Consider the following 25,913-nt stretch of genomic DNA (forward strand, 5'->3'; position numbering starts at 1 on the left):
ATACAATTTATTTCGTATAGAACCAAAAAATAAATCGTGCAACACAACATATATGAAACATGCAACCAACATTGTAAACACAAACCGCTAACATAAACCACGTGCAAAAACCATTAACAAATACAACAATCACTAACAAGTAAAACCGTTAACAAAAACCGCAAGCATACACCTCTATCATAAACCACAACCTTAAACCTCTAACCGTCACTAAAACCACTATCCAAAAACCATTAACAAAAACCGCTAACAAAAAACAATAACAAAAACCACTGGCCTAAACTACTACCTTAAACCACTAACTCTAACATAAACCGCTATAAAAAACCATTAACAAAAACCACTTGCCTACACCACTATCCTAAACCACTATCCTAGACCACTATCCTAAACCACTAAATGTAACATAAACCATTACAAAAAACCATTATCAAATACCACTATCATAAACTGCTTTCATCAATCACTACCATAAACCACTAACAAAAAACACTATCAACAGCGCAACATCATAAAACCACTAACCTTGTCGTTGATCACCCGAGCGATATGAGCAACTCCATCCAAACGATAAAGCCTCCCCGGATCGTCCCCCATCCCCTGAATATGCCTCTCCTGTCTTACTCGGCCCGAATGTTGGTCGTTTTCTCTGGGATTTGGTGGGGGTATGAGAATGACAAAGTGATTCGAATGAACTTGGTTCGAACTCCTTATATAGCCGAAACCCTTGTAATTCGAATCAAGTAGATTCGAATTACTATTGCTCACCAACCCTACTAATTCGAATCAATATGATTCGAACCCCTCTCATGTATCCTTCTCAAGCTAATTCGAATTGATATATCTCGAACTACGCTATTATAATTCGAACCTAGTCGTTTCGAATTACTAAGGATTTTTGCATGATAATTCGATTCTTATTGATTCGAATTACCTTGGAACAGTTCTTGAAAGTAATTCGAATTGATTCAATTCGAATTACGTGGAAATCTAATTCGAATCCTATTGATTCGAATTATATAAAAATGAGTTCTGGTGGATTGAGGTATCAAGCTTTCATTTGGCTGATTTCGGTAAAATGGAGCTCCCTTGGCTCATTTGGGTTTTTTACCCAAAATATTATTATAATTTATGTTCTATATGTATATAGTATACAAATTCCCATTGTGACACTTCCCTGATTATCCATTAATGCAAAGACTTTCCACTTTCCACTTTCCACTTTCCACTTTCCACTTTCCAGTTGCCTTTTGATTCGACACTTTCCCTCTTAAATGATTTTACTTTAAATAAGCATATTTTTTCTTACTTAAACGGTTAAACCCCTCCTTCCATATGAATATTTAATCCTTACATGTTTCCACTTCCCACTTTCCACTTTCCACTTTCCAGTTGCCTTTTGATTCGACACTTTCCCTCTTAAATGATTTTACTTTAAATAAGCATATTTTTTCTTACTTAAACGGTTAAACCCCTCCTTCCATATGAATATTTAATCCTTACATGTAAAATTAAGAAGAGAAATATAAAAAAATTGTAAAATTAAGAAAATAAAAAATTGCCACAATGGTCAGAGGCACACTAATTTACTCTCCTTAGTCATTAATCATTATCCAAATCCAAAAAATAAATTATAGAAGACGGTTTGTGTTGTTCACGTGTAGCCACAAGTAACCTATAACATAATAGTGACTCAGAATGGCCCAAGTCTCACATCACCAACAACGACAACTCACAAATTCACTTCCATTCGCATCAAAACCCCCACTCACCTATAACAACTTCAACAATTCTCTGCAAAAATGGCTTCTTCTATGGCTTTCTCTGCCGCCACCTTCTTCACTACTACTCAAGCTAGAACAGCAAATTCAAATTCTTCTTTTTCTTCGTCATCTATTCCCTTTATCAAACCCTCCTCCTTTGGTTCCTCCAAGTCAGCGTTTTTTCAAAATGGGTTTTCTTTGAACTCATCCAATCTTCCTGGGTTTGTAGTAAAGCCTCGATCTTTTTCTGTTAATGCAAGAGCAGCCACTGAGAAAACCATTTATGATTTTACAGTCAAGGTATCAAGTTCTATTTCTTCATACTCTTCATTTGATTATTATAAGGTGCTTTTTTCTATTTTGTTAATAAGAAAAGGATTTTGGGGGTTAATCTTATATTTTAGCTATGTACTTGTGGAATTTGAATTTGGTGCGTGAAGTAATATGGATGGCTTAACTTGGAGGGTGCCATGAATTGTTATTTGTTAGAAGAATTTCTTAAGATGCATTTAGAATTTGTTTGGTAAGTGCTTTTAGAAAGAAAATATAGAAACACTTAGACGGAGATAAGATAAAACAAGATAAAAAAGTTGTATCTTTGACTCTCTCTTCAGTGCCCCAATTGTCAATGGATAAAAATTTGGATATTTTCCTCTAGGACAAAAGTATTTTAGCTTTTTCTCCGGTATATGAAAGTTTAGGTATGTTCGGCACCAATCTGTCATTCTATCTTACTAGTGTCAGGCTATTAGCTCATCCTACTAGTGTTCTCTCTCTCTCTCTCACAGGATGTTTTTCATGGTCATGGTGCAGGATATTGATAAAAAGGATGTTCCTCTTAGCAAGTTTAAGGGCAAGGTTCTCTTGATTGTCAATGTTGCATCAAGATGGTATGGACTATGGACTGTCATCAAACATATCTAGTTATTAACCTTAGTGAAAAATGCTTTACCTTACTTATAAACGAGCTTAACAAAGAAAATTGAACTTTTTTGGGGTCTATAATCAATAAATTAAAGAGATATTAAAGATACTAACTTTCCTTATTAGGGTGTTAGGCATATTGTTAGGCACATTTGTTTGTAGGATATACCGAACTGATACCTTAGTCTACAAGTCTTAATTGTGCTATGGCCTAATTTTTCCTCTTTTGATGGATGCTTCTTCCTTGCCATATCTTACTCAATGTGAACATGAATATCAAATCCATAGCTGAAATTATGATTTCTGGACAGTTCTGATTAAACTGAATAACATTACTTTGAATGACAGTGGTTTGACATCATCGAACTACTCGGAACTGGCACGCTTATATGAGAAATATAAAAATAAAGGTATGTTATGCATAGAGCCATAGAGGATAGTTATTTGCTTGGTGAGCATGACAAATCAAATGGTCATGCTCCCTGCACTTCAACTTGATGTTTCTACAGAGCAATTTTTTTGTTCTGAAAAAATCTAGTTCCTTTGCAAATCATTCTGCTTTGTCCTTTTGGAATTTTTTATTTACGGTGGGGGGCGGTTTTGGGGGGTGGAGTTGTAACATTGTAAATAAATTAGAAGAGAAGTGCTGTAGTCCTCTATATGTGTCTATAATAAGGACTCCGTGGAATATTTTAAGAACCATTTTCGGATATTGATTAAGACCACAAAAGAGAAAGAAACACAAGATTTACAAATTATTTATCTTACATTGATGCCAGGTATGACCAAGTGAAGTGGGATGTATTACATTCTTTCTTATCTATACCAAGTGCATCTTAAGCTACTTATTAATATAGGTGGCGTAAGAGATTGAAAATTACTAACTTAGTATGGGTAGAAAATGGGTAAATTTGGCCTTGGATTAGTATGGGTAGAAAATGGGTAAATTTGGCCTTGGATGCATCTTTGATCTCTTCATATTTGAAGAACTTTTGTGGTTTCCTTTAATTTTTTTTAAAAAGAATATGAAATTTCCAGATAGGAGATTGAAAAGTGACTTAAAAAGTTAAAATCCAACTTTATGCATCATCAAAGTCTTATTGTTTCTCTTGCACACAGCTCTAAACTGTACTTGAAAAGCAATATATTTTCTCATCAACACCAACTTACGGAGTTTCTTTCCAGGTTTGGAGGTTCTAGCATTCCCCTGCAATCAGTTTGGTATGCAGGAGCCTGGATCTAACCAAGAAATTAAGCAGTTTGCTTGCACTCGATTTAAAGCAGAATTTCCCATTTTCGATAAGGTTTGGTAGTGTTTTTCTCCGTTGAGTAGTACGGTTAAATTTGAATAAGCAACCTAATAAAGTTTTGTACAACAGATTGATGTGAATGGACCATTTACGGCTCCAGTTTACCAGTTTCTGAAATCAAATGCTGGAGGCTTTCTAGGTGATCTTGTCAAGTGGAACTTCGAGAAGTTCTTGGTTGATAAAAATGGTAAAGTTGTTGAAAGATATCCGCCAACTACCTCACCTTTCCAAATTGAGGTATGTTAAGCACTCCCCTGGTCCTCGAGATTCAGTTTGTAGTTGTTACAATGATGTTGAATTTGTTAACTAATAAGGTACATAAGATCGAAGGTTTAGGGTTCTTGATGTTCATAAAATAATTGGGATATCTAGCACTAAAATTCAGGGTTGAAACTTTAATGCGGAAGACTTCACTACCAGATCCTAAAGTTTGAATTTCATCTGCGTGGCATTTCCCGTAACTTTAGTGTTATAATAATCTCCACATACTATCTTCAAACTTAGGATAAAAGTACTGGAGGAGATTATCTATTTCATTCTACCCATGAAGTACCGAATTTTAATTTAGAGATATGATCTATTACTGTTGGGTTTGGTTTTGTCATATCAGTGGAGAAATTTGGTTCTAGCTCACTTTTTCTTCTATGTTGGGTTTGTTAAAGATAAACAATTCCTTGGAAATGTGTTATTTTACTAAGAGCGATGGTCTTTTAATGAAGACTGAGAGCCATTCATACAATGTTTCTATTTTGAAAAAGTGTTCAGCAGAAAGTGCTCCTTAATTGATGCTAATGACCAATAGCAGAGATGTTAGAGACCATAGTTAGCTGTGAAGTTCATAGCTTACTATGAGCTCATATCCACAAATGATGACAATATCCTCTTTTACCAATGCGTAATTTTGTCAGTTCTTAAAAAGGCTTGGTACTTCAAATGAGGAATCTTGAGTTCTTGGCTAATCATACATGATGGTTGTTTTGATAGAAACCACACTAAATTAGGCAAGTAATACTAATAGTGTGTATTATTCAAACCTTAAGACAGATATCAGTGTGATATCAGGATAGGAGAGGAAGAATGTGCAGAACCTCGCCCCAGGAATATTGTGAATGAATGGATTCTTGTAAATTGGATTAGATTTCATCAAGGGAAAGGCGAAAATGGCACTTACCCCCTTAGAATACAGGCTATGTGCACTTTAGGCCCTACAATTTATAAGTAAAGTTGAACCATTAAACTTTTGAGTGTGAATTTTAGTCAAAACAACTATATTATACCCCGAACATTAGGTCATGTGCAAATCGACCTGGGAAGTTTTTTGAATGTGCAACTCAATAGCAAGAAAGTTTAGGGATCAATTTTCACTTTTCTGTGTGTTAAAGTTCAAAGAATTAGAATGCTCTCATCCCTTTCATAATTTTGATGTCTACCACTCTTGCTTTTGTATTTTGGTTGACAACATGTCGACATGTAAATTATTGTTGCGACAACTTTTGATGAAATACTAGAATGCCAAGTGAGGCATAGACACCGTTACTCACTGGACCCAAAGTTCTTCCACCTTGGATATCTTCTCTTATGGGCACAGCATTTTGAGATTTATTTGCAGTCCAAAGAAACTTTTCTCCATATATTCGTGCAATCATGTTTAAGGATGTCACAAACATGTGCTATTATTATACTAAAAGCTCTTAGAAAAAGGCTTACCTTTTCTTTTTTAACATTCTTCAGAAGGATATCCAGAGGTTACTTTCTGCATGAGTTGGAATCAAGAGACACAGGATGAGTACACCTAGGAGCAAGAGCCGAGCAATACTCTCATGTTACAGACGATGAATAATTTCTATTATTATCAATCAAATTATTGTTTTGTTGACTTTACTAATGTGATTACCAGTATAGAGAAGTCAAGTTACATGTTACTAGCAAATGAAAATAAATAAACTGGTAATAGAAATGGGTATAGATTTGCTTCTTTTATTTTTACTCGAAAGAAATCTTTGGTATGAAAACTTTTACTGATCTTGTTATCCCTTGATTAAGAGGTAAAATATGAGATCAGTATGGGAATAAAAGTTACAAATTTTTTAAAATCATTTCATGGTTTTTTTTTTTTTTAATCCTAATCGATTATAGATGATTTAGCCACAAATGTACCAGTCCCTTAAATTAAGTCATATTTTTTGGACATAAGTAATCATTTTTGTTGTAACAAAAATGCTATCTTTTTAGTCTGGAAAGAGGGCGTAAGCCCAAAGAATGAACAAGGCAAGGCATCGCAGCCCTTGCAATATCATCAAACAATTAGACAAAAACAATGCAACTAGAAGCTTGGAACTTTAGTTGAAGTGGTAAATCATGGCGTCTTTTAAATTTTAATGTGCTGCACTCATGTTTTAAAATTTGACGAGACGAAGTAGTGAATAAAAACTCTTGGGTGAATTTGTGATATTGTAATACATAGAATTAAGAATTGTCTAATCCATTTGAAAAGAGAAAAAAGAAAAAAACAAAAACAAAAACACGTGTGGTTTGGTGCTTCATTACTTGGTCTTTCAATTAAAATAATGTTGGGAGTTCAAATCAAAAGCATGATAGTGTGATGGTATGGCTAGCTATTGTATATTTGTATTGGCTGGGGATACCCCTAAAAAATAAAATAATTAGACAATAAACAAAGAAATTTCACCAGACAAGATCTCCCTTACTGAAAACTCTACAAATTACTATTTTGGCAAACAAATAATATAAATGCAAATACTATATAACCAGATCCGGAGACTTTGACTGAAACACACTGGGAAGTCTCAAAGTCCCAATCAACCTTCAATATAAGCAAGCAAGAAAAGCAATAACATAAACATTGACTCTCAGACTCTCACTCCTAAAACCAAACCATGTCATCAATCACTACTCAAAACAATGACCCTCCTCCTCCCAACACCCATTTCTTCACAACAAAACCCAAACATAACAAAACCGTTATCCTTTCAACCATAACTCAACCATTTCAATGGCTCCAAAACCTCTCAACGCAGCTAAACCCAACCTTCATCCTCGGAATCTTCCTCATCCACGGCCTCCAACAAGGCTTCACCGGCTCCTTCTTCCGCGTCGCCGCCGACTACTACTGGAAAGACATCCAGAAGCTCCAACCCTCACTCGTCCAAATCTTCGCCGGAATCTACTTCATCCCATGGGTACCGTCATACGAACGATTCTATAAAATTCTAGATTCTACGCCAATAAAATATTCTATAATTATTTTCCGTCGTATTCATAACAGGTATTCAAACCCCTATGGGGAATCCTCACCGATGCTTTTCCGATCAGAGGATACCGGCGGCGACCATACTTCATCGGCGCCGGAGTGATCGGTACGGTTTCGGGGACGGTGCTGGCGGCGAAAGGGGAGATGGCGGCGGGAGTGGCGCTGGCTTGCTTCGTAGGGGTTTCAGCGTCAATGGCGATTGCTGAGGTCACGATTGACGCATGTATCGCGAGGAATAGCATTGAAGTGAGATCTCTGGCGCCTGATTTGCAGAGTCTGTGTTCCTTTTGTTCTTCTTTTGGTGCTCTCGTTGGCTTCGTTTCTAGTGGTTTTTTTGTTCATCATCTTGGACCTCAGGTAAAGTAAAATTTACCAAATTTTATTTATTAGAAAATACTAAAATGTCATTTGAATTTGACAAAATAAATATTTTAAATACCATTATTGGCACCTGTTTGACAAAAGGAGCCATCGATTTTGACAAATGAACAAAGCTAGATCTAAATATTCTGTATTTGTATGAACATACCCCAACGAATGAATATTTGGTAGGATAATGTTAATTATAAAGTTGAAAAGGGGAAAACGAATAACTACACTTGAAAAGTCCTGATTGATTTTTATGGAGTCTGTTTTTGTTTTTCATATGAGGGCAAATAATTTTTTTAAAATGTAATTGGATTTAATTTTTGATATATATATACTATGTAAAGCTTTCTACACAGTTATGAATTATCTAACAATTATATATTTTTCTTGGATAACTATTTATAGTTTACACAATAAATATAAAAAATAATTATTTTTAATAATACTAATACTATATCGAAATTAAATTAATACTATTATTAGTTGTTGCTTTTTTAAAAAATTTATATAATTAGCATTTTCCTCTAAATGCCGCCAGATCTCCTACTTGTATATATTGTAGGCAGGAACGGATTTATATGTAGGGGTGTGGGGCAATTGCCCCATTGAACTTTTAAAAAACTAATAACAAATATATATATATATATATATGCGTGTGTAGAGAATTGTTCTTATTACAATAATTTATTTGCCCCTACACTTTAAAAAAAATTATGCATAAGAAACATTTATATTATTAGATATTAATATAATAATAAAAATTATTGTATTATATAAATTCAAAACAAATATTAATAATAACTAATAATAATTTAATTATTTAATTGTCTAAAGTTAAGCTTAACTTTTTAAATATAAATGAGATTATTAGTATTTAATACTTTTTTATAATATATATCATTTAATTACTTTTTATTGTTTTGTTTAATTTAATTTTGTTTATACATACATATAATGTTGTTTTCGTTAAAAAAATATTATAATATTATAAAATGTTAACTATGCAATTAAATATCAAAAAATTATTTGATATTTGTTTAATAGAAAAAATATATTATTTTGTCTATACTTACATATAAAGATAATTGTGATTGTTTAATTTGAATTTTTATTGTTTTCATAATTTTTGTCTCTCTCATAATTTTAAAAAAAATTCAAACACCAAAATAAAAAATAGTTAAAATTCTAAATTAGTTCGTTCGAGTTATATTTTTTATAGATTTTTTAGCTATTGAGTTATAATTTTTTTGTATCATATAAAAAATAATCAATATAAATGTAATTTGACGGATATTAGATGCTTGACTAAGCGTAAGTATTAATAATAAATGTATTACTCATGCAATATTATCGAAATATTGAAATGAAAAAAATATTTTTAAATTAAATTACTATACTTTTAGATATATTAATTATATTTACTTATTAAAAATTTGATTAGTTAACATACTCCAAAATTTAAATATTTAAATATATTAATATTAATATATATTTTTTATTATTTTATTATATTATTTTGCCCCCACTTTTAAAATTTTTTGGAATCGTCACTAATTGTAGGGATCGCTGGGTGTTGTGGCGGTTCCTCCAGCTTTAACAATTTTGCTGGGATTCGTGATTTATGAACACAGAACAGATGCCTTGCACAATGAAAAGAAACAGGTTTGACCACGTTTTCTCCTATGTTCACGTCCTCCCTAAAATTTAGCTTGATTTGTCCTAAAGTTGTTAATTCATGATGTCACTTATAACAGAAAAAGATAAATAGGTATTGGTTTTTCTAATTTTAAAATACAATTTTTTTATTAACTGAAAATACAAAAATATTTTTTATTTTTTAAAATATAAAATATTTAAATTTTTTTGTCTAAAATATATAAAAATAAATAATTTAAAAAAAAATTAGATGTCTTATGTCTTAAAACAGTGATAAAAAAAACTGGAGAAGAAAAAGCAACGATGAGAATCAATTTTGGGAATAATGTTACATATTCCAGTTTCTTCATTAGAAAATTGACAAAGTTTTGAGAATGAAAATGAAAATTTTGAGTTGATGAAAATGAGAATTTTGGGTTTGTGTGCGGAGGTTGTGATAGAACAGGAGAAGAGAGGTGGTGGAAGATAGGGATGTACATAGTTTGGTCTGGTCAAAAATTTGGTTTAAATTTGAATATTTTAAGGGCTAGTTTAGTATGATTTTATTAGGTTTATGGTCGGATACGGGTCTAAAAAATAGACATGATTATTATTTATGATCAGATCTGGGTCAAAGCGAATTCGGCTTTATCCGGCCATATATATCCTAAGAAAATTAAAAAAGGTATATATGTTTTAAATTAATTCTAATATTATGTTATATTAATTATAAGTTTATTGTTTTATTTTTAATCTTACTTGTTGAATTAGAAAATAGATCAAAGAAGCATCAAATTAGAATTTATAGACAATTCAAGTTTAAATATGGATATCAACTTCTCGATAACAAGTTTTTTATTTATAAATAAGTGCATTATAAATAAGTTTTTTTATAATTTTTTTTATAAATTATTGTTAAAACTTTAAAAATCTGATTTTCATCCGATTTAGACCCATATAATTGTGATCCGAAAATGTTTAAATTTCATCAGATTTAGGATTGAATTAAGATCTAAATGATAAATCCGATATAAATTTAGGGTCGGATTTGGATGAGAATAAATCCGAGTATACCTGATCCATGTACACCTCTAATGAAAGGTGGTCGAAAGTTTCAAGAGGAATGAGAAGAAGTGGAAGAGAATGTGGGAATTATGGTTTGGCTTATGAAAAAAAAGATTAATTTAGTCATTTTATATCAATTAATTAGAAAAATTAGAATGTTATTTTGGAGATTAAATAGTAATGGTATGATAAAAACCTTATTCAGCCAATTCCATTAATAGAAAAGACTTTTCCTCATAATTGGATATATTTGTACCATTTTTAAATATTTAGAGAATATTTTTGTTATTAATAAAAGTGGAAGTTATTTTTATTAGTCTTCGAATAATTCGGGAACAGAATTTGATAGTTTATCTTTCCTATTAAGTTGTTTGCATTGTAGGAGGGTCTGTGGTCTTGTAATCATCTTTTCGAGTTAAACTCTATTTTGGTCCTGAGATTAGTAAGTTGTATTGATTTAGCTTATAATTCTTTAATTATTATAATTTGGTCTTCTAAATTTTAAAAAATACATTAATGTAGTTTTTTATGTATTTTTTGTCGTCCGAATTCAACGTCGTTAGTGACGTGGCTCAAGTCTTGTTACGTTGGACAAATTAACGTTGTATTTTGGACGCTAAAGAAGGCATTAAATGACGTTGTTTGAGGGTTTGAACAATACTAAAACGTTACTTAAACCCCCTTTTGAACAATACTAATTCTTCAAACTCTCAAACGATGTCATTCTAACATGTCCAGCATGGCAAGACTTGAGTCACGTCATTAATGACGTTGAGTTTCATCGACAAATAATACACGAAAGACTATATTGATGTATTTTTTTGAATTTGAAAACTAAAATGTAATAATTAAAAAGTTAGGACTAAATCAGTGTAACTCGCCAATTTTAGAGAATAAAGTAGGCTTAACTCAATTTTCCCTTTGTATCCTTATTAATATTAAACATATCTCAATTAGCAAGTATTTAATAGTGTTGAAAATATAGTACTTAACTAATGCTTTTTAATTTGTTGGATTTGAACTATTAGCGGGAAGATATCTGATCACACACACTGGCTATTTAGCTTTCCCTTTATTTTTCAAGTAATTTAGGGTTTTAACTTCAACTAATCTTAATTTGTATGAAATAAGCAAATCAAACAATGCTTGTGGACTCGGTTGGGCCAAGATATCGTAACTCGTAAGGATGTGTTTGTGAGTGGCTAGAAAAAGACTGGGTTCTCTTAATTTGTTTCTTCAATTGTTTATAAAATATGATTTTTTATTGTTTAATATTTTTTTATATATTTTTTAATTCACTTAAAAAATATAAGATAAAAGATCGCATTTTACCAAACAGCTGAGAGGATCCATTTTCGATTTTCGAGTGAAGAAAAAGAAAGACTTGAGATTTTTAAATTCTCATTAGAGATTGGAACTTGGAAGGACTTATTATATATTTTAAAATTTTATTCCTTGCTATAATAATATTTTTCTAATACAAGTAATTAGGAGTAAAATAGTGCATTTAATAAAAGCATCTAATTTAGGAGAACTTGAAAATAGAGATTTTGAAAGACTAATAAAAACTTCTAAAACCATCGTGCTTCGAATAATGGAACTCCTGAACAGGTTTAATCCTCCAAAGCATTCCCCCCCCCCCCCCCCCCCCAAAAAAAAAACCCTTCAAATCAAACTCGTGACACACCCAAATCTTTTATTCGCTCTTTAGTTGTATCCATTTCTATGCTATATATATTTTTATTTGTACATTTTTTTCTTTACATTATTCGATTCTTTATACCATAAGATAAAAAGAAATTACATAAAAGATTATGTATTTCTCTTATTATTCATTGAATATCATACTGATATAGTCTCATCTACCGTATAGTGATCCTATCAAATAGTAAATAAGAGTTGGTGTGTATATATATATCGGAATTACTATGTATAAATTCTGATAGTTGTATTGTATGTTTAATTTGCTAGCCAGATGATCTTACTAATAACTTAATAAGACATTTTTGCAGGCAGTGGAGGGAGTAGGAACAAAAATTAGAATGATGTACAAAACAATGAGACACCCTCAAGTATGGAAGCCTTCTCTCTACATTTTTCTCTCCTTGGCTCTTAGTGTAACCACTCACGAGGGACATTTTTACTGGTACACTGATCCAAAAGCCGGCCCTGCATTCTCTAAGGTTACCATTGTATCAAATGTTATTCCGATTTGCACTTTATTTACCATTAAATAGAATATAAATTTTATTTAAATTAAACTCGCATTCCATTTAACATTGTATCTCATTATATATGTGAACATATTACCACTGTTTTCCTTTTCTTATTTTTTGGGAGTAACTATTATTTCTAATTATAAAAAATTTAAGCTTCAATAATTATAATAATCACTAATCATGAAAGATGTAAATTAACTTGATAGCTCAGGAAAAGCAATTTTCTGCAAGATAAAATTATTTTCTTACGAGATTGTTTTATATGCAGGAGTTTGTTGGAGTGATATATGCAGTAGGTGCATTTGCTTCAATACTTGGTGTCATGATCTACCACAAGTCTCTAAAAGACTACCCATTTAGAACCTTAATATTCTATGCACAACTTCTATATGCGATTTCTGGGGTAATAGACCTATTCTTCATCCTCCGTTGGAACCTAAAAGTTGGAATCCCTGATTACATCTTTGTGATCATAGAAGAATCATGCACAAGAATCACAGGCAAAATTAAGTGGATGCCCATGTTGGTTCTAAGCACACAATTGTGCCCTTTGGGAATTGAAGGCACATTTTTTGCATTGTTAATGTGCATTGATAGCATTGGTGGGTTAATTTCCAAATGGGGTGGAGGGTTGCTTCTTCATGCGGTTAATGTCTCTAGGACTGATTTCACTAACCTATGGTTCGCTGTGTTTGTAAGAGACTTGCTTAGATTTGGGACACTGGCTTTTGTTTTTCTTGTACCTAAGAAAGGTCAATCTGAGGGGTTGCTCCCTTCTGAACTTTCCGGAGAGAATGTGAATAGTGATGGCAATGTGGATGAAGAAACCTTAGAACTTGTCCCCCCCAATGTAAAAAATGAAGTATAGCTAGATAGTAACGTTTTTATATTTGTTACAATGATTATGCGAATATATATTTTTTCCACCCACTTTATAAGAGGAGACACTATCAATTTAATTATGGCAGTTTGAGGTACACCTATCATAATTCTTATGTAATATATAAGTAAAATTCACTTAATTAATATTTCTTATGTAATTAATGTTCTTTGTTTTTTATTACATTATTTTACCACAATAAATTTGCTCTAGTTGTACTTTCTATATACTCATCTAGTCTTATATTTTTAGATTTAATGCATTATTCCTACAATTAAAATATTAAAATATTTTTTATTTTTATATTTAGAAATTAACTTTCACTACCCTAGTTAAAAATTTCACAACCCAATTATGTATGTGTGTAGTATATAAAATGATTTAATAGGCATGAAAACTTTATAGAAATTTTTTTTTTTTGATGCATTAATAACATAACATAATAAATTTTATAAGACTATCTAATTAAATTCATATATGATGATTATCAGTAGTTAAGAGAAAGGGGTTGAATCTTAACTTTTTTTTTCTAGAAATACTTTTTGATTTTTCAAAGAAAATTATGAGATATTTTTAATTTTGTCTCGTGATGAGTTAAGAGACACTTTAATTTTGTCTCCTAAGTAACAAAGCCAGAATTAAAGTAGAGAAGAAAAAGTAACACACGGATATATCCTGGTTCAGCTATCTAATGCAATGTAACTTACATCCACTCTCCATTACAACAATGACGGAATTTCACTATCTTTCAACAAGATTACATTCACCAATTCTTCCCTAGGATCTACCCAATTCTATTTGGGACAAATACAGATTCTAACCCAACCTGAACTTGACTAAGACTCAAATCTAGCTTTTAACAGTCAAGTGCCAACTTAACTTGTAAGGAAATTTTCACAGGATCATGAAACAAAATAGAAAGATGTACAAAGGACCTCTGAGATATCTTATGGTTTTTTTTCACAATTTAACTCACTGCCTTTTACCTCTCATTGGTTTTTTCTTACAAACCTTACCTTGTTTGCCTTTTTCAATGATACTCAGAGAGACTAAATTGAGAAAAAGAAAATACTCAATAAACTTGGGTATCTATGAGAAATGAACTCTGTACTTTTCACTTATTCTCCTTGTCTTCAACCGTTGGCCGTTCACCCTTAATATAAAAGAGTGAAGCTTCCAAGGTTGAATCACGTTCAACCCTAACGCTGTCTTCTTCTCCATCATCAGAGACTAGCAGCGGTTTCATCAAAGAAGAGAGAAATCCGATTCTGTTGCATGCAACTCACCTATTCTCTCTCATCCTTTTTCTTCAAACTTCTTCAATTTTGACTGTAGAATCTTGCTTTAACTCCAAGTTTTGATTGAGTGTTGATGCGCTTCTGACTGTGGTTAACCTCACCTTTTTCATAGTTGCTTCTTCAGTGTTTGAAACTTTGTTGATTTCCTTCTTCGTTCCTTGGGCTAGCGCAAAAGAGGGAAGAATTTTTTTGATGTGTTTTTGGCCGAGAAAAACTAACTACTTTGTAGTCCTTCTTTCTTGTTTTGATTTGGAAACAATCCTTTTGCCTTTCTCCATGATTTGATTTCTGAAGTTTCCATTTTTTTTTCTTTTTCTTTAGATGACGTGACCGAAGTGAAAAAGAGAAAAGAGGGAAGCTTTGGCTTTTGGTAAAAGTTTCAAGAAAATTAATTGAAGTTTAAGTTACTTGAAGTGAGGCTTAGGTTATTTCAAGGAATAGACTATGATCTTTTCTTTGGACCTTTTTTGTTTTCTTTCTTCAGCAACTAGTTTTTGCATCATTTTGGTATAAGATTGAATTAATCAAGATAGACTTGCTTAATTGGGCCAACATAAAAATTAGTTTGCTTTTCTACACACTAAACTAAATACATTAAATAAATAATTTATAACAATATAATAATATTTGTTCATTATTTAGATTAGTTCTCCAAACTTAATAATATATGTTAATGACTTTTAAAGTAATAAATTTAAAAATAATTTATTTTTATGAATGTAAAAATATACGTTTAATTATAATGTTAGCATACATTAAAATTTCTTTCTTAAGGTAAATATTTTAATTAATTCTTTTAGTTGTCCAAAATATTTTATAAACAGGTTAATGATTAATTTTTTGTTGATCTGAATTCTATTTAAAAGTATGTCATTAATCAATAAATAAAAATAAATTTTTTAATTTTTTTTAATTAAAAAAATAAAATGTAATTTCTAATTTTTTAATAATTTTTTGTCTTATTTACAAAATATATAATAAAGAGCAATGCTAGGGGGCCAGCAATATTTGTGATTGGTAGCCATCAACTAGCCATCAATGATGATTTGATGGTTACATGCTGGCCAAAATGTAATAAAATTGTTGGCCCCCTAGACTTTTCCTATAATAAAAAATATAAAAATTCATATATAATTAACTTCATAAGAAATTAATAATTAAAAATTGTTAGATAATAATTTAATTAAATTTATCAATATATTTAACGATTCTCAACTTCTAACTTATTAACTGCACTTAAATTTTTACAAAAAAAAACACTAATTATCCTTTCAAAAGTAAAATAAAAAATTGAGAGCATCCGTTTTCAATCCATTGCAATATTTCAACCTTTGCAGGGACCAAAACGAAAAAAAGAAAGTTACGTGGAGCAAACCTAAACAATTTTGTGTTCACCTGACATTTCCGGAGCGTCTTCGTGTCCCTCATTTCATTTCCGAACCTCCAAAAACAAAAAGTTTCGACTTTCGAGTCTGTGTCGTCTACGCGTGCCGTGCCCTGCTACCTACTTCGGCGTCGTTTCAACGTCCCACAACAGCAAACGACACTGCAACCACTTTCTTCCTTCTCCTCCACCGCTACCGCCGCCACTACCTTAGCTGCTGCTGCTTCTTCTTCTTAGATGGTAAAAAAATTTCTTCCCACTCTCGCATATTTTCTTTAAAAACACCGTTTATTCTTCACTGCTTCCAAATTTCCTTTCTCAACTAACAAAAATTAGGGTTATTCCTTCTTGTCTTTAGTTCCTGTTTCCATCACTTATTACTACTAACTCACTCTGCCGCTTTTGGTTCTTATTTTTTGTTGTTTGTTTTTCTACAGGCTAATCGCCACACGATTATTCTAATGCAGACCTCTCCGAACAGAGCAACTAGAACTTTCATGGATTTTGAATCAGTGGCTCAGGCCATGGATGGTATTTAACTCTTTCAACCATGTTCTTGTAGTAGCTGTACTAGTTTTTGTGACTTCTTTTTTGTTCTAATTAATTGTTTATGGTTGTGGTATTTTTCATTTTCAATTGATTGAACCTCACTTTGGATGCTTTTGGTTTTGCTTTAACACTTGGAATATCATAAAACTGAAAAGTGATAAGAACATATTGATAAGCACAGCCTTTGTGTTGCTGTGATGGTATGTTCCCGCCACTACAATCCGGGGTGGGTTGGGTTTTTTTTAGTGTTTTTGTTTTGTGTTTCATTCTGTATTTCATTGCAATGCATGAACAAGTTTGTCATGGTCGCGGAGTCCTGACAGTTAGAAGCTTAGGGCTTGCTTGGTGTTATATTTCCTTTACAAAATCCTATAAACAGGAAACAACTTAGGTGACAGATTCGTATTTCGTAATTAATTTTAAGGGTTTTGGGTTTAGTCTTGATAGTTAGTATGTTGAAACTTAGGATATGTTTTAGTTTTTTTTTTTTTTTTACATATACAAAATCATATAAGCAGGAAACAAATAATGTGAGAGGTTTATAATTGATATTAAGGATTTGGGGTTTAAACCTTACAGTTAGAAACCCATGTATAATTTTGTATTTCCTTTATAAATTTCTTTAAATAGGAAATGCTATAAAAATAAGGTGGCAGGTATATAATTAATATTGAAAGCAAGAAATTCTGGAAATAATTTTATGAAAGTAAACAAAGCCTTTAGAATGTTAGCTAGCCTTGTACATCGATTGATGCATTGTGCACCTTCTAGTCTAGCGGCAGTATATAATCAGTGTAGGTTTGATGACATAGTAGTGATGTGAACTTCTGCTAGTGAAACTGTAAAGATTGAATGAAGAACGATCAGAATCTTCAGATTGAACTTATTATATTTAGATGCAATGAGTTTGAATTATTATATTCTTTGGTTTGTTTAGAAGGGTTTCCTAACAATTTGAAGAGCCCTAATCCTACTTTCTAGTTGTAATGATGCTTTCTTTCACAGGTAAATCATAGTCAGATTGATAAATTATGCACGCTGGTATAACTTAGTCATTTAGAATTTCAGATCTTTATGTGTATCTCATAAGAAACACTGGCTGTCACTTCTTATTTATGTGTATTTCATGGAAACAAACTTTTTGGGCTATTTCAATGAATGTCTATTACTTATCCCTATCATAAATTTAAAACTTAGTTTGCAAATCATGAACTGAATTTTATCATGATTTCAGGGATCTCATGGTCAATAATTATAAATAGGCAATAACTTAAAATATCTTTTAAATCAATGAGCATATATATTTACAAGTTTAATTGCATGCATCAAAATAATTTATGATTCAAGTCATGCTAACCAAGACTATGTGATGCAAAGCTCATGGTTCTTTCAAAGGACTTTTCCTCTTTAGACATATTGAGAGATTGGAAAGCTATGCTACATAAAGAACAGAAAAGAAGAGAATTCATAAGTCACAGTGACGATAATAAGGGAGTTATTGTTATTATTTTTTTAAAGAACTGGGTTGAGCATGACTTGACTAACCTGCACACAAATCACAGAATGTGATCCATATTGCAAACAATATTTGCTCATGATTCTTGCTATTCAGAGCATGAAACAGAGCATAAAGGATTCAGTTCACAATTTGTGTTGCTGAATCTTAGAGTTGCATTGAATCATGAGTCTTGTCTGGCGATTCAAGCAATACTAACTACCATGATACGCATACATCCACATAATTCTGTCGCTGCAGCAAAATGGTAATAAAGCAAATTAAAATGGTTATTAGTAGATAATCAAAGTTTGCCGTTGATATAGTTTCTTATTATGAAAATCTTTCTTGATGTTTTTGCCTATTGTGGATTAACTTCCTAGCATTAATTAGAGGTTTTTACTCTATCTATACAGGCATATGTGCACTGTATGAAAGAAAACTGAAGGAGTTAAACCCAGCCATCAGAAATCTTTCTTATGATATTGCAGATCTCTACAACTTCATAGATGGACTTGCAGACATGAGTGCTCTAGTGTCTCTCTCTCTCTCTCTCTCTCTCTCTCTCTCTCTCTCTCTCTCTCTCTCTCTCTCTCAAATCATTTGCATCATAGAAGTGCTTTGATTCAGTGACAAAGCATAACTATGTCTCTATATTATGATTTGCAAAAGTTAAATGAAAAATTATATACAGCATATAAATAAAATGAAATGAAAAACAGAGTAGAGAAATTTAGAGGTAAATGGTAGATTGATGCTGAACTAGAAGTTGAGTGTTCTTTTCCGCATGACATGAAAAACATAGATCTATGACTCTCGACTAAAATTGTGATCGAGACATTTGGAGCAATTTTGAGCCTTAACTGGATAGTTTTGCTTAATTCTGATGCTTTCCTGCTGATGAAATATATGGCCTCTTAAAAAAAAAAAAAAACACCTTGTCAGTGTCCGAGAGAACCTGGGTTCTACTTTTGAAGAGAACACTAGTTGGGAGAGAAAATAAAACTGACTAAGCTCAGAAGAATTAGTCTCTCTCTAGGACTAAAGGCGAGGAATACATTGGGAAACGTAAAACGCTCTCGATAGTACCTATCTCTTTTGTTATTATGGTTCATTAGTCTTTGTTTGAGCATCTTACTGTGGAAGTGACTAATACGATTTGTTACCTGGTTTTTCCTTGCAGTTATGATAGTTCAATTCATGCTTACTTGCCGCATGATCGACAGTGGATCAAACAAAAAACCCTTCAACATTTGAGGAAGTTGGCACATTGATGATAAAAATCAGGATAGAACCGGTCTTTCATGTGATCTATACACTATGCTCTGATCTTCTATGTTGTTTAACATGAAAAATGGCACTTGCCTTTGGTATGTAATTTTAATATCAGTAAACGGTGCTGCTAAAATTTTCCTGAAAACAATGATTGTTGTAGGCATGGTTTAATTTTGTATGTGTAGTTAAAACTTATCCTTTTTCGAACAATCTCCTTCCTTTAATGTTCATAAATCATAATTGAGTTGCTTACTTGCATGATTGGGTATATGGAAGAGAATTTTGAGAGTTCATATCCCACATCCTCATGAATAATTTGCCTTGAAAATGTATACGGGTTTATCAACTTAATGGCTTGAGGAGAAATGAATTTCATGAAACCCAGTTTAGGAAGCGTTTCAAGTATTCCAAGTATTTTAAGAATATTTTAAGAATATCAGTATTCTTAGAATAATTGAAATATTTTTTGAATGTTTAAGCTAAATAGCTAATCATATGTCATGTCACAACTTAAAAGTTATTTTCTTATTGGTTATAGTATACACATAGCGATAGCGTTCCATGACTATTCTATTCTAGTGTTCTGTTGGATTGTTAATATGTTCTATTATAAACAGCACAGTATACAGAAGTTTAGAACAAATGAGGGGAGTAAACACCAATCCGGTCTTTGTCTATTTTTATGAAGGACAAAACGATCTTTGTCTAAAAAAAAGGGAAACTTCGACCCTCAATCTTTTTATTTTGGGACAATACGATCCCTCTGTTAAAAAAATTATTTAAATAATAATAAAAATTGATTTTGTGGGGGTTTTATTTGTATTTTGTGGGGATTTTAAACCTTAACACAATTATTTTCAATAATATAGATAATTACTACCACTAGTACCACTACCTTCTTCATCCTCATTATTATCGCTCCTACTTCAATTATTTTTATTGATTTATCATCATCATTATCTTCTCTACCGTCATCATTACTAATACCAATATTATCAACATTAAAGTTCTCTTTTTTCATTTTTTATTCGATGTTATTTTTTTCTTTTAAAAAGTATTTGTACTATAATTATTATTTTTTTGTGGCATCATTTTCATTGATAGTTTTTCTTCACTTAACTACCATTGGTGAAGGAATTTTTCAAAAACAAACTTATTAATAGTTTGTGGAGGTTTAAAACCCCACAAAATACAAATAAAACTCCCACAAAATCAGTTTTTATTATTATTTAAATATTTTTTTTAACAGAAGGATCGTATTGTCCTAAAATAAAAAAGTTGAGGGTCGAAGTGTCCATTTTTTTTGGACAGGGATCGTTTTGTCCTTCGTAAAAATAGACAAGGGCCGAATTGGGTGTTTACTCCAAATGAGGGTCTTGCTTACAAACAGAATACTATAAAATGAAATTAAACACTTAATTTGGGACTAAAAAACTGAACTGCAAACAGAATAAGAAGGTAATCTTAGTTACTATTACAATAGTAATTGTAACATATAATTAACTATTGCAATATTTGTGATTAAATAAAATTTGACAATTTTTTTATTCAAAATAATAATCTATTGATGATAATTACGGTAGTGTTTTTACTTTGTAATTGGGCCATTAATTTACACAAATATACTATAAATCAAATTGGACCATCAAGTTTTTAATTTATATTTCATTCGAATCACAACCATAGTTTTGTATTAATTTATAACTTTTTTTTTTAATTTTAAAGATGCATTGAAATAGGCATATAATAAAAAAAATAGAAAAGATATCTATGATGTACGGATACGGGACACAACACCGTCAACACGGGACACGCCAGCATGTGAATACGTATAAAATATAAAGTATTTTTTAGATAAATCGTAGTGATATTTTTATATTTTTCTTGATATTAAAACATCAATTTTTTTTAATTATTTTTAATGTTTTATTTTAATTATATAAAATATTTAAAATATTTATTTTTTAAATAAATAATAATATATATTATTTCTAAATTTATTTTAAGAATACATGTTAAAAATAAAATTGAACACATTAACATGATGGTATTTAGATGGTTGGACGCAACAAACGTGTAGGACGAGTGTCAGTGAATGTGGTCGCAACTCAATGTTTGTACTTCATAAATCATAAAAAAATATAAATATCACCGTTCAAACAAATTCAAAGAATTAAATAATATAAAAATAAACAAAACACATGTTGTTATCTTTTATGTATTAGAAAATAATTAAAAACTAATTTTTTATAAACAATTATACTATTAACATGTTAATTTGCTTGATGCAATTAATAGATGGAGATGGATTGATCCGGGACTGGAGAAGGATGTTTTCAACATAAAGTGGAATTAATGTGGATCTTAATGTAGAAGATCACAAAAGATACGATCATTTTAAGTTGAAGAATGTTTCGGAGAGTGGAAGCTGTTGACCAATAGAGGAGAAGTATCCATTGAGGATATGGAAGTAGCTATTATTTTAAAACTTAAACCAGAGACATATTTGATAGGAGTGTCTTAAGACTATTGCTGTTATTGCATTATTGCTGAGTCAGTTAAAAGAGATTAGGAAGCTACTTTTTCTGTTTAAGAGAAGTTAGCAATTCAGTTAGCAGTTATTAATTTAGTTCAGTAATTAGTTACAAGTTATTATTTTTATATTCTTTTAAAAGGATTTTTTTTAAGTATAAAATGACTCACTCACTTACTGTATACTTTATTTTACTAATTACACGTTTAAGATGGATTCAGGTCACGTTTTTTTTTTTTCTATATTTTTAAAATTCTGCTTCATTACTCACTCTCCCTCTCATATTTAATTCTTTCTATCACACACCACAAATTTCTGATATCTTTTAATATCATCTAAATATTTTTTTTTTGAAAAAATAGATTGGAGACATTTTTGTAAGATTCCTACTAAATATGTACGCTACACGTACAACAATAAAAAACAGATCAATGACATTTTCTTGGACAATCAACAAGTTGTACTTTTTGTCAATTGCATCGTTTTTGGACAGATCTTCGAACCTCAATTATATCTTCAGTTTAGACAAGGGTAAGGATAATTGGAGTGAATTAACAAAATTTTCATTATGAAATATGACAGAAATAACAAATAAATAATAACTTTATTTTAAACAAAATTTTTAATAAAATAATAAAGTGATGACTAAATACCCAACTAAATCAAATCTCAAATATACTCAAAATAAATAAAATGGTGTAATGAATAGTGAACAAGAATAAATAGGTTTAGTATCCAATTAAATGTAGAATTAGGAGTTTCCTGACTCACATTCATAACTCTCTAACTCCATTGTCTTACATAGTGAAATTGCACACTATGAAGCACCAAACTTGTAGCTAGCCTTTATATATATGCAACTAATGTGAATAAATTGGCAAAAATATTCACCACATATGCATGTGAATACACAAATTTTAACTTGATGCATAAAACACACAAGTTGCATTCACAATAAATTTTTAATTTAAATGTAACCAAACTACCAACCATATTTATGTGAATACACAAATTCTAACTTCGTCCATTCACAACCAAAGAACAAATTTTAATTTGATCTTTGCTCATTTGAGCCTCCTTAGCTTATTATTTGATCAAATTTTGAACAACTTTGACAAATAATATTAGTAATTCTCCTAAAGAAGATAACCACGCAAAACCGAATAGGACGTGCTGATGATGCATGCATATACGTAACATACATGTAATGGAATACCATATTTTTTTACCTTGAGGCGGCTTCATTTGACTATATAATAAAGGGATCTTCGCACTTATTATTACCACCTCCCCACATTGCATACTCATATTAAACGTATTATTAGTATTAGCAACCATCAAATACATACATTTATTTTGTGACATATATAATAATATAATGTCTTCAACAACAAAACCAGCAGTCCCTAATGTTGTCCTACAATCTTCATTCAACATGCCGGTGATCGGCTTCGGAACTGCTTCCGAAACAAACGACGGCGACACCGTCAAAGCGGCGGCCATTGAGGCCATCAAGCTCGGTTACAGGCACTTTGACACTGCTTCTTGTTATGGGTCCGAGCAGGCTCTAGGAGAAGCCATTGCTGAAGCTCTTAAACTTGGTCTCATAAGCTCTAGGAATGAACTTTTTGTTACTTCCAAGTTATGGTTATCTGATAATCATCCTCACCTTGTTCTCCCTGCTCTACAAAAATCACTTCAGTAAGATCATACAACTCTTTTTTCACCTTGTTTCAATATATACAATTATACTTTCATTTTATTCGTCTAATACGTTGAATTGTCTTTTTAATCAGTGAAACAAATTAACGCATAATGAAATCAAGTTTTTATATTGAGAGAGTTTCATACCATTATTTTTCAAATTTAAATTGATATGCACAATTTTCTTTAATAATTTTTGTAGTTGTATGCTAAAATAAGCCACCAATATTAATTAATAATATAAAATATATGTTAAAATAAAAAATACACAATTATATATATATATATATATATATATTAAATAATTTTAGTAGCTAATTTTAATGTATACATAATATTTTTATTAATTACGCAGTTCTATTATCTTCTTATTCTTTTCTTTTTTTATTTGAGTAAAAATATATATATGTTGAGAGTTGTATACTCACATAAAAATATATTCATATAAAATTAATATTTAATAATTATTAAATATTAATTTAGTCAAATATAATTTAATACTCATTCTCATCTATTATCTTCATATAACTTTTTGTAAATGGTCACCTAACCTACGATTGATGAATAATAATAAAATTTTTGGTTATACATGATGCAGGAATCTTGGATTAGAATATTTGGACCTTTACTTAGTCCACTTCCCAATGAGTGCAAAGCCTGAAATAAGGAAATTCTTTTATAAAGAAGATGAATTGGTGCCATTTGACTTGAAGGGCGTCTGGGCTTCAATGGAGCAATGCCACAACTTAGGCCTCGCAAAATCAATTGGAGTTAGCAACTTCTCTACCAAGAAACTTCAAGATCTTCTTTCTTTTGCTACTATTCCTCCTGCGGTTAATCAAGTAAGATTTTTTTATTTATTTATATTAATTGTACACATAAACATTAATTTATAGAAAGTCAATGAAATATTTGTATAATTAGCTATTTATTTAACTTAATATGAGTTAAAAAATAAATATTTAGAATAAAATACTACTAATTTCTCAAACATAATACACCCATACTATCTAGAATAATCATTCAGGTACTAGAAATAATAAACATCTGATATCCTACTGAATCAAACATCTTTTATATCCCCATTGTACATATTTTACAGATATTCTATTGATTTCCTATACTTCTTCTTAACTTTATTCCTTGGATCACTAAATTAAATATTGTACCACACCAATCACACAAAAACAGGTGGAGTTGAATCTTTCGTGGCAGCAAAGGAATCTAAGAGAATATTGCAAAGCTAAGGGTATTATGGTAACTGCATATTCTCCTTTGGGTGCCAACGGAACCAGCTGGGGTAGTAATGATGTTATGGACAGTGAAGTGCTCAAGCAAATTGCACATGTTCATGGAAAAACTATTGCTCAGGTAAAAAGAAAACAAATAGAAAATCCAATTAAAGTTGTCCATACTTTTTATTTTGATTATAATTAATAACTCTTTGTTAATGTATTTAAATTGATTATAGGTAAGTCTTAGATGGTTGTATGAACAAGGTGTGACTTTCGCCGTGAAGAGCTACAACAAAGAAAGAATGAAACAAAATTTAGAAATATTTGATTTTTCACTTACAAATGATGATTACCAAAAGATTAATCAAATCAAACAGGAGCGCAAAGTGAAGAACGGTCCAGCTGGATTCGATGTTGCTGATCTTCTATGGGATGGAGAAAATTAGATACTACACTCATTCATGTTTTGTGTTGTGTGTTAATAGAAGGATTAATAGTCTTCAAAATAAAAGGATTTATTCTCAAGAAAAGTAATGATACTTATGTATTGGTTAAATTACAAAATTAGTCTTTACACTTTCAGTAAAATTGTAATTTAGTCTTTATACTCTAAAAATTTATAATTAGGTCCCTAAAAAGAAATAAAATTTGCAATTTAGTTCCTGTCGTTCAAAAAGTATTTAATTTAACAGAATATTTTTAACATATTCTCTATTTTAATAGAATATACTTAGCATATGTTGAAAATATTCTGTTAAATCAAATACTTTTGAACGACATGGACTAAATTACAAATTTTAATTCTCTTTAAAGATTTAATTACAAATTTTTAAAGTGTAAAAACTAATTTGTAATTTCATTAAATATATAGACATCAACCATGTAATTTAACCTTATGTATTTCATGTGTAGCTTTCGTTTTAAGATGGGATACTCATATTTGGTTGATGTTTTAAATTTTGAGTTTTAGTTTTGGAATTGGAATAATATTTTGATATATTCTC

At 30.8% G+C, this 25,913-nt stretch overlaps 4 protein-coding genes across 5 annotated transcripts; all 4 read left to right on the forward strand.

The window, feature by feature from the left end:
• Nucleotides 1-1,724: 1,724 nt before the first annotated feature.
• On the forward strand, nt 1,725-6,036 carry LOC130936505 (phospholipid hydroperoxide glutathione peroxidase, chloroplastic-like). Its single transcript, XM_057866583.1, has 6 exons — nt 1,725-2,063; nt 2,577-2,653; nt 3,036-3,097; nt 3,873-3,991; nt 4,067-4,234; nt 5,729-6,036. Exons 1-6 carry the CDS (start codon nt 1,803-1,805, stop codon nt 5,756-5,758), a joined length of 717 nt encoding a protein of 238 aa, XP_057722566.1. The 5' UTR covers nt 1,725-1,802; the 3' UTR covers nt 5,759-6,036.
• A 752-nt stretch (nt 6,037-6,788) lies between these two features.
• Nucleotides 6,789-13,663, forward strand: LOC130935594 (probable folate-biopterin transporter 6). Of its 2 annotated transcripts, none has more exons than XM_057865407.1 (5): nt 6,789-7,197; nt 7,284-7,625; nt 9,198-9,299; nt 12,338-12,520; nt 12,825-13,663. In XM_057865407.1, the coding sequence occupies exons 1-5, from the start codon at nt 6,895-6,897 to the stop codon at nt 13,422-13,424; spliced, it is 1,530 nt and encodes a 509-aa protein (XP_057721390.1). In that variant the 5' UTR covers nt 6,789-6,894; the 3' UTR covers nt 13,425-13,663. The 2 variants fall into 2 exon arrangements, with proteins under 2 accessions (XP_057721390.1, XP_057721391.1); XM_057865408.1 differs by having other exon boundaries at nt 6,791-7,197; nt 12,350-12,520.
• A 2,421-nt stretch (nt 13,664-16,084) lies between these two features.
• On the forward strand, nt 16,085-19,647 carry LOC130933263 (enhancer of rudimentary homolog). The gene is made up of 4 exons (XM_057862825.1): nt 16,085-16,358; nt 16,556-16,649; nt 18,579-18,699; nt 19,346-19,647. The coding sequence occupies exons 1-4, from the start codon at nt 16,356-16,358 to the stop codon at nt 19,434-19,436; spliced, it is 309 nt and encodes a 102-aa protein (XP_057718808.1). The 5' UTR covers nt 16,085-16,355; the 3' UTR covers nt 19,437-19,647.
• A 3,625-nt stretch (nt 19,648-23,272) lies between these two features.
• Nucleotides 23,273-25,584, forward strand: LOC130935141 (NAD(P)H-dependent 6'-deoxychalcone synthase-like). Its single transcript, XM_057864721.1, has 4 exons — nt 23,273-23,671; nt 24,273-24,516; nt 24,866-25,045; nt 25,146-25,584. The coding sequence occupies exons 1-4, from the start codon at nt 23,349-23,351 to the stop codon at nt 25,353-25,355; spliced, it is 957 nt and encodes a 318-aa protein (XP_057720704.1). The 5' UTR covers nt 23,273-23,348; the 3' UTR covers nt 25,356-25,584.
• The last annotated feature ends 329 nt before the right edge of the window (nt 25,585-25,913 follow it).

The sequence above is a fragment of the Arachis stenosperma genome, chromosome 6 (assembly GCF_014773155.1).
Source record: "Arachis stenosperma cultivar V10309 chromosome 6, arast.V10309.gnm1.PFL2, whole genome shotgun sequence".
In the NCBI taxonomy this organism is placed as follows: domain Eukaryota; kingdom Viridiplantae; phylum Streptophyta; class Magnoliopsida; order Fabales; family Fabaceae; genus Arachis; species Arachis stenosperma.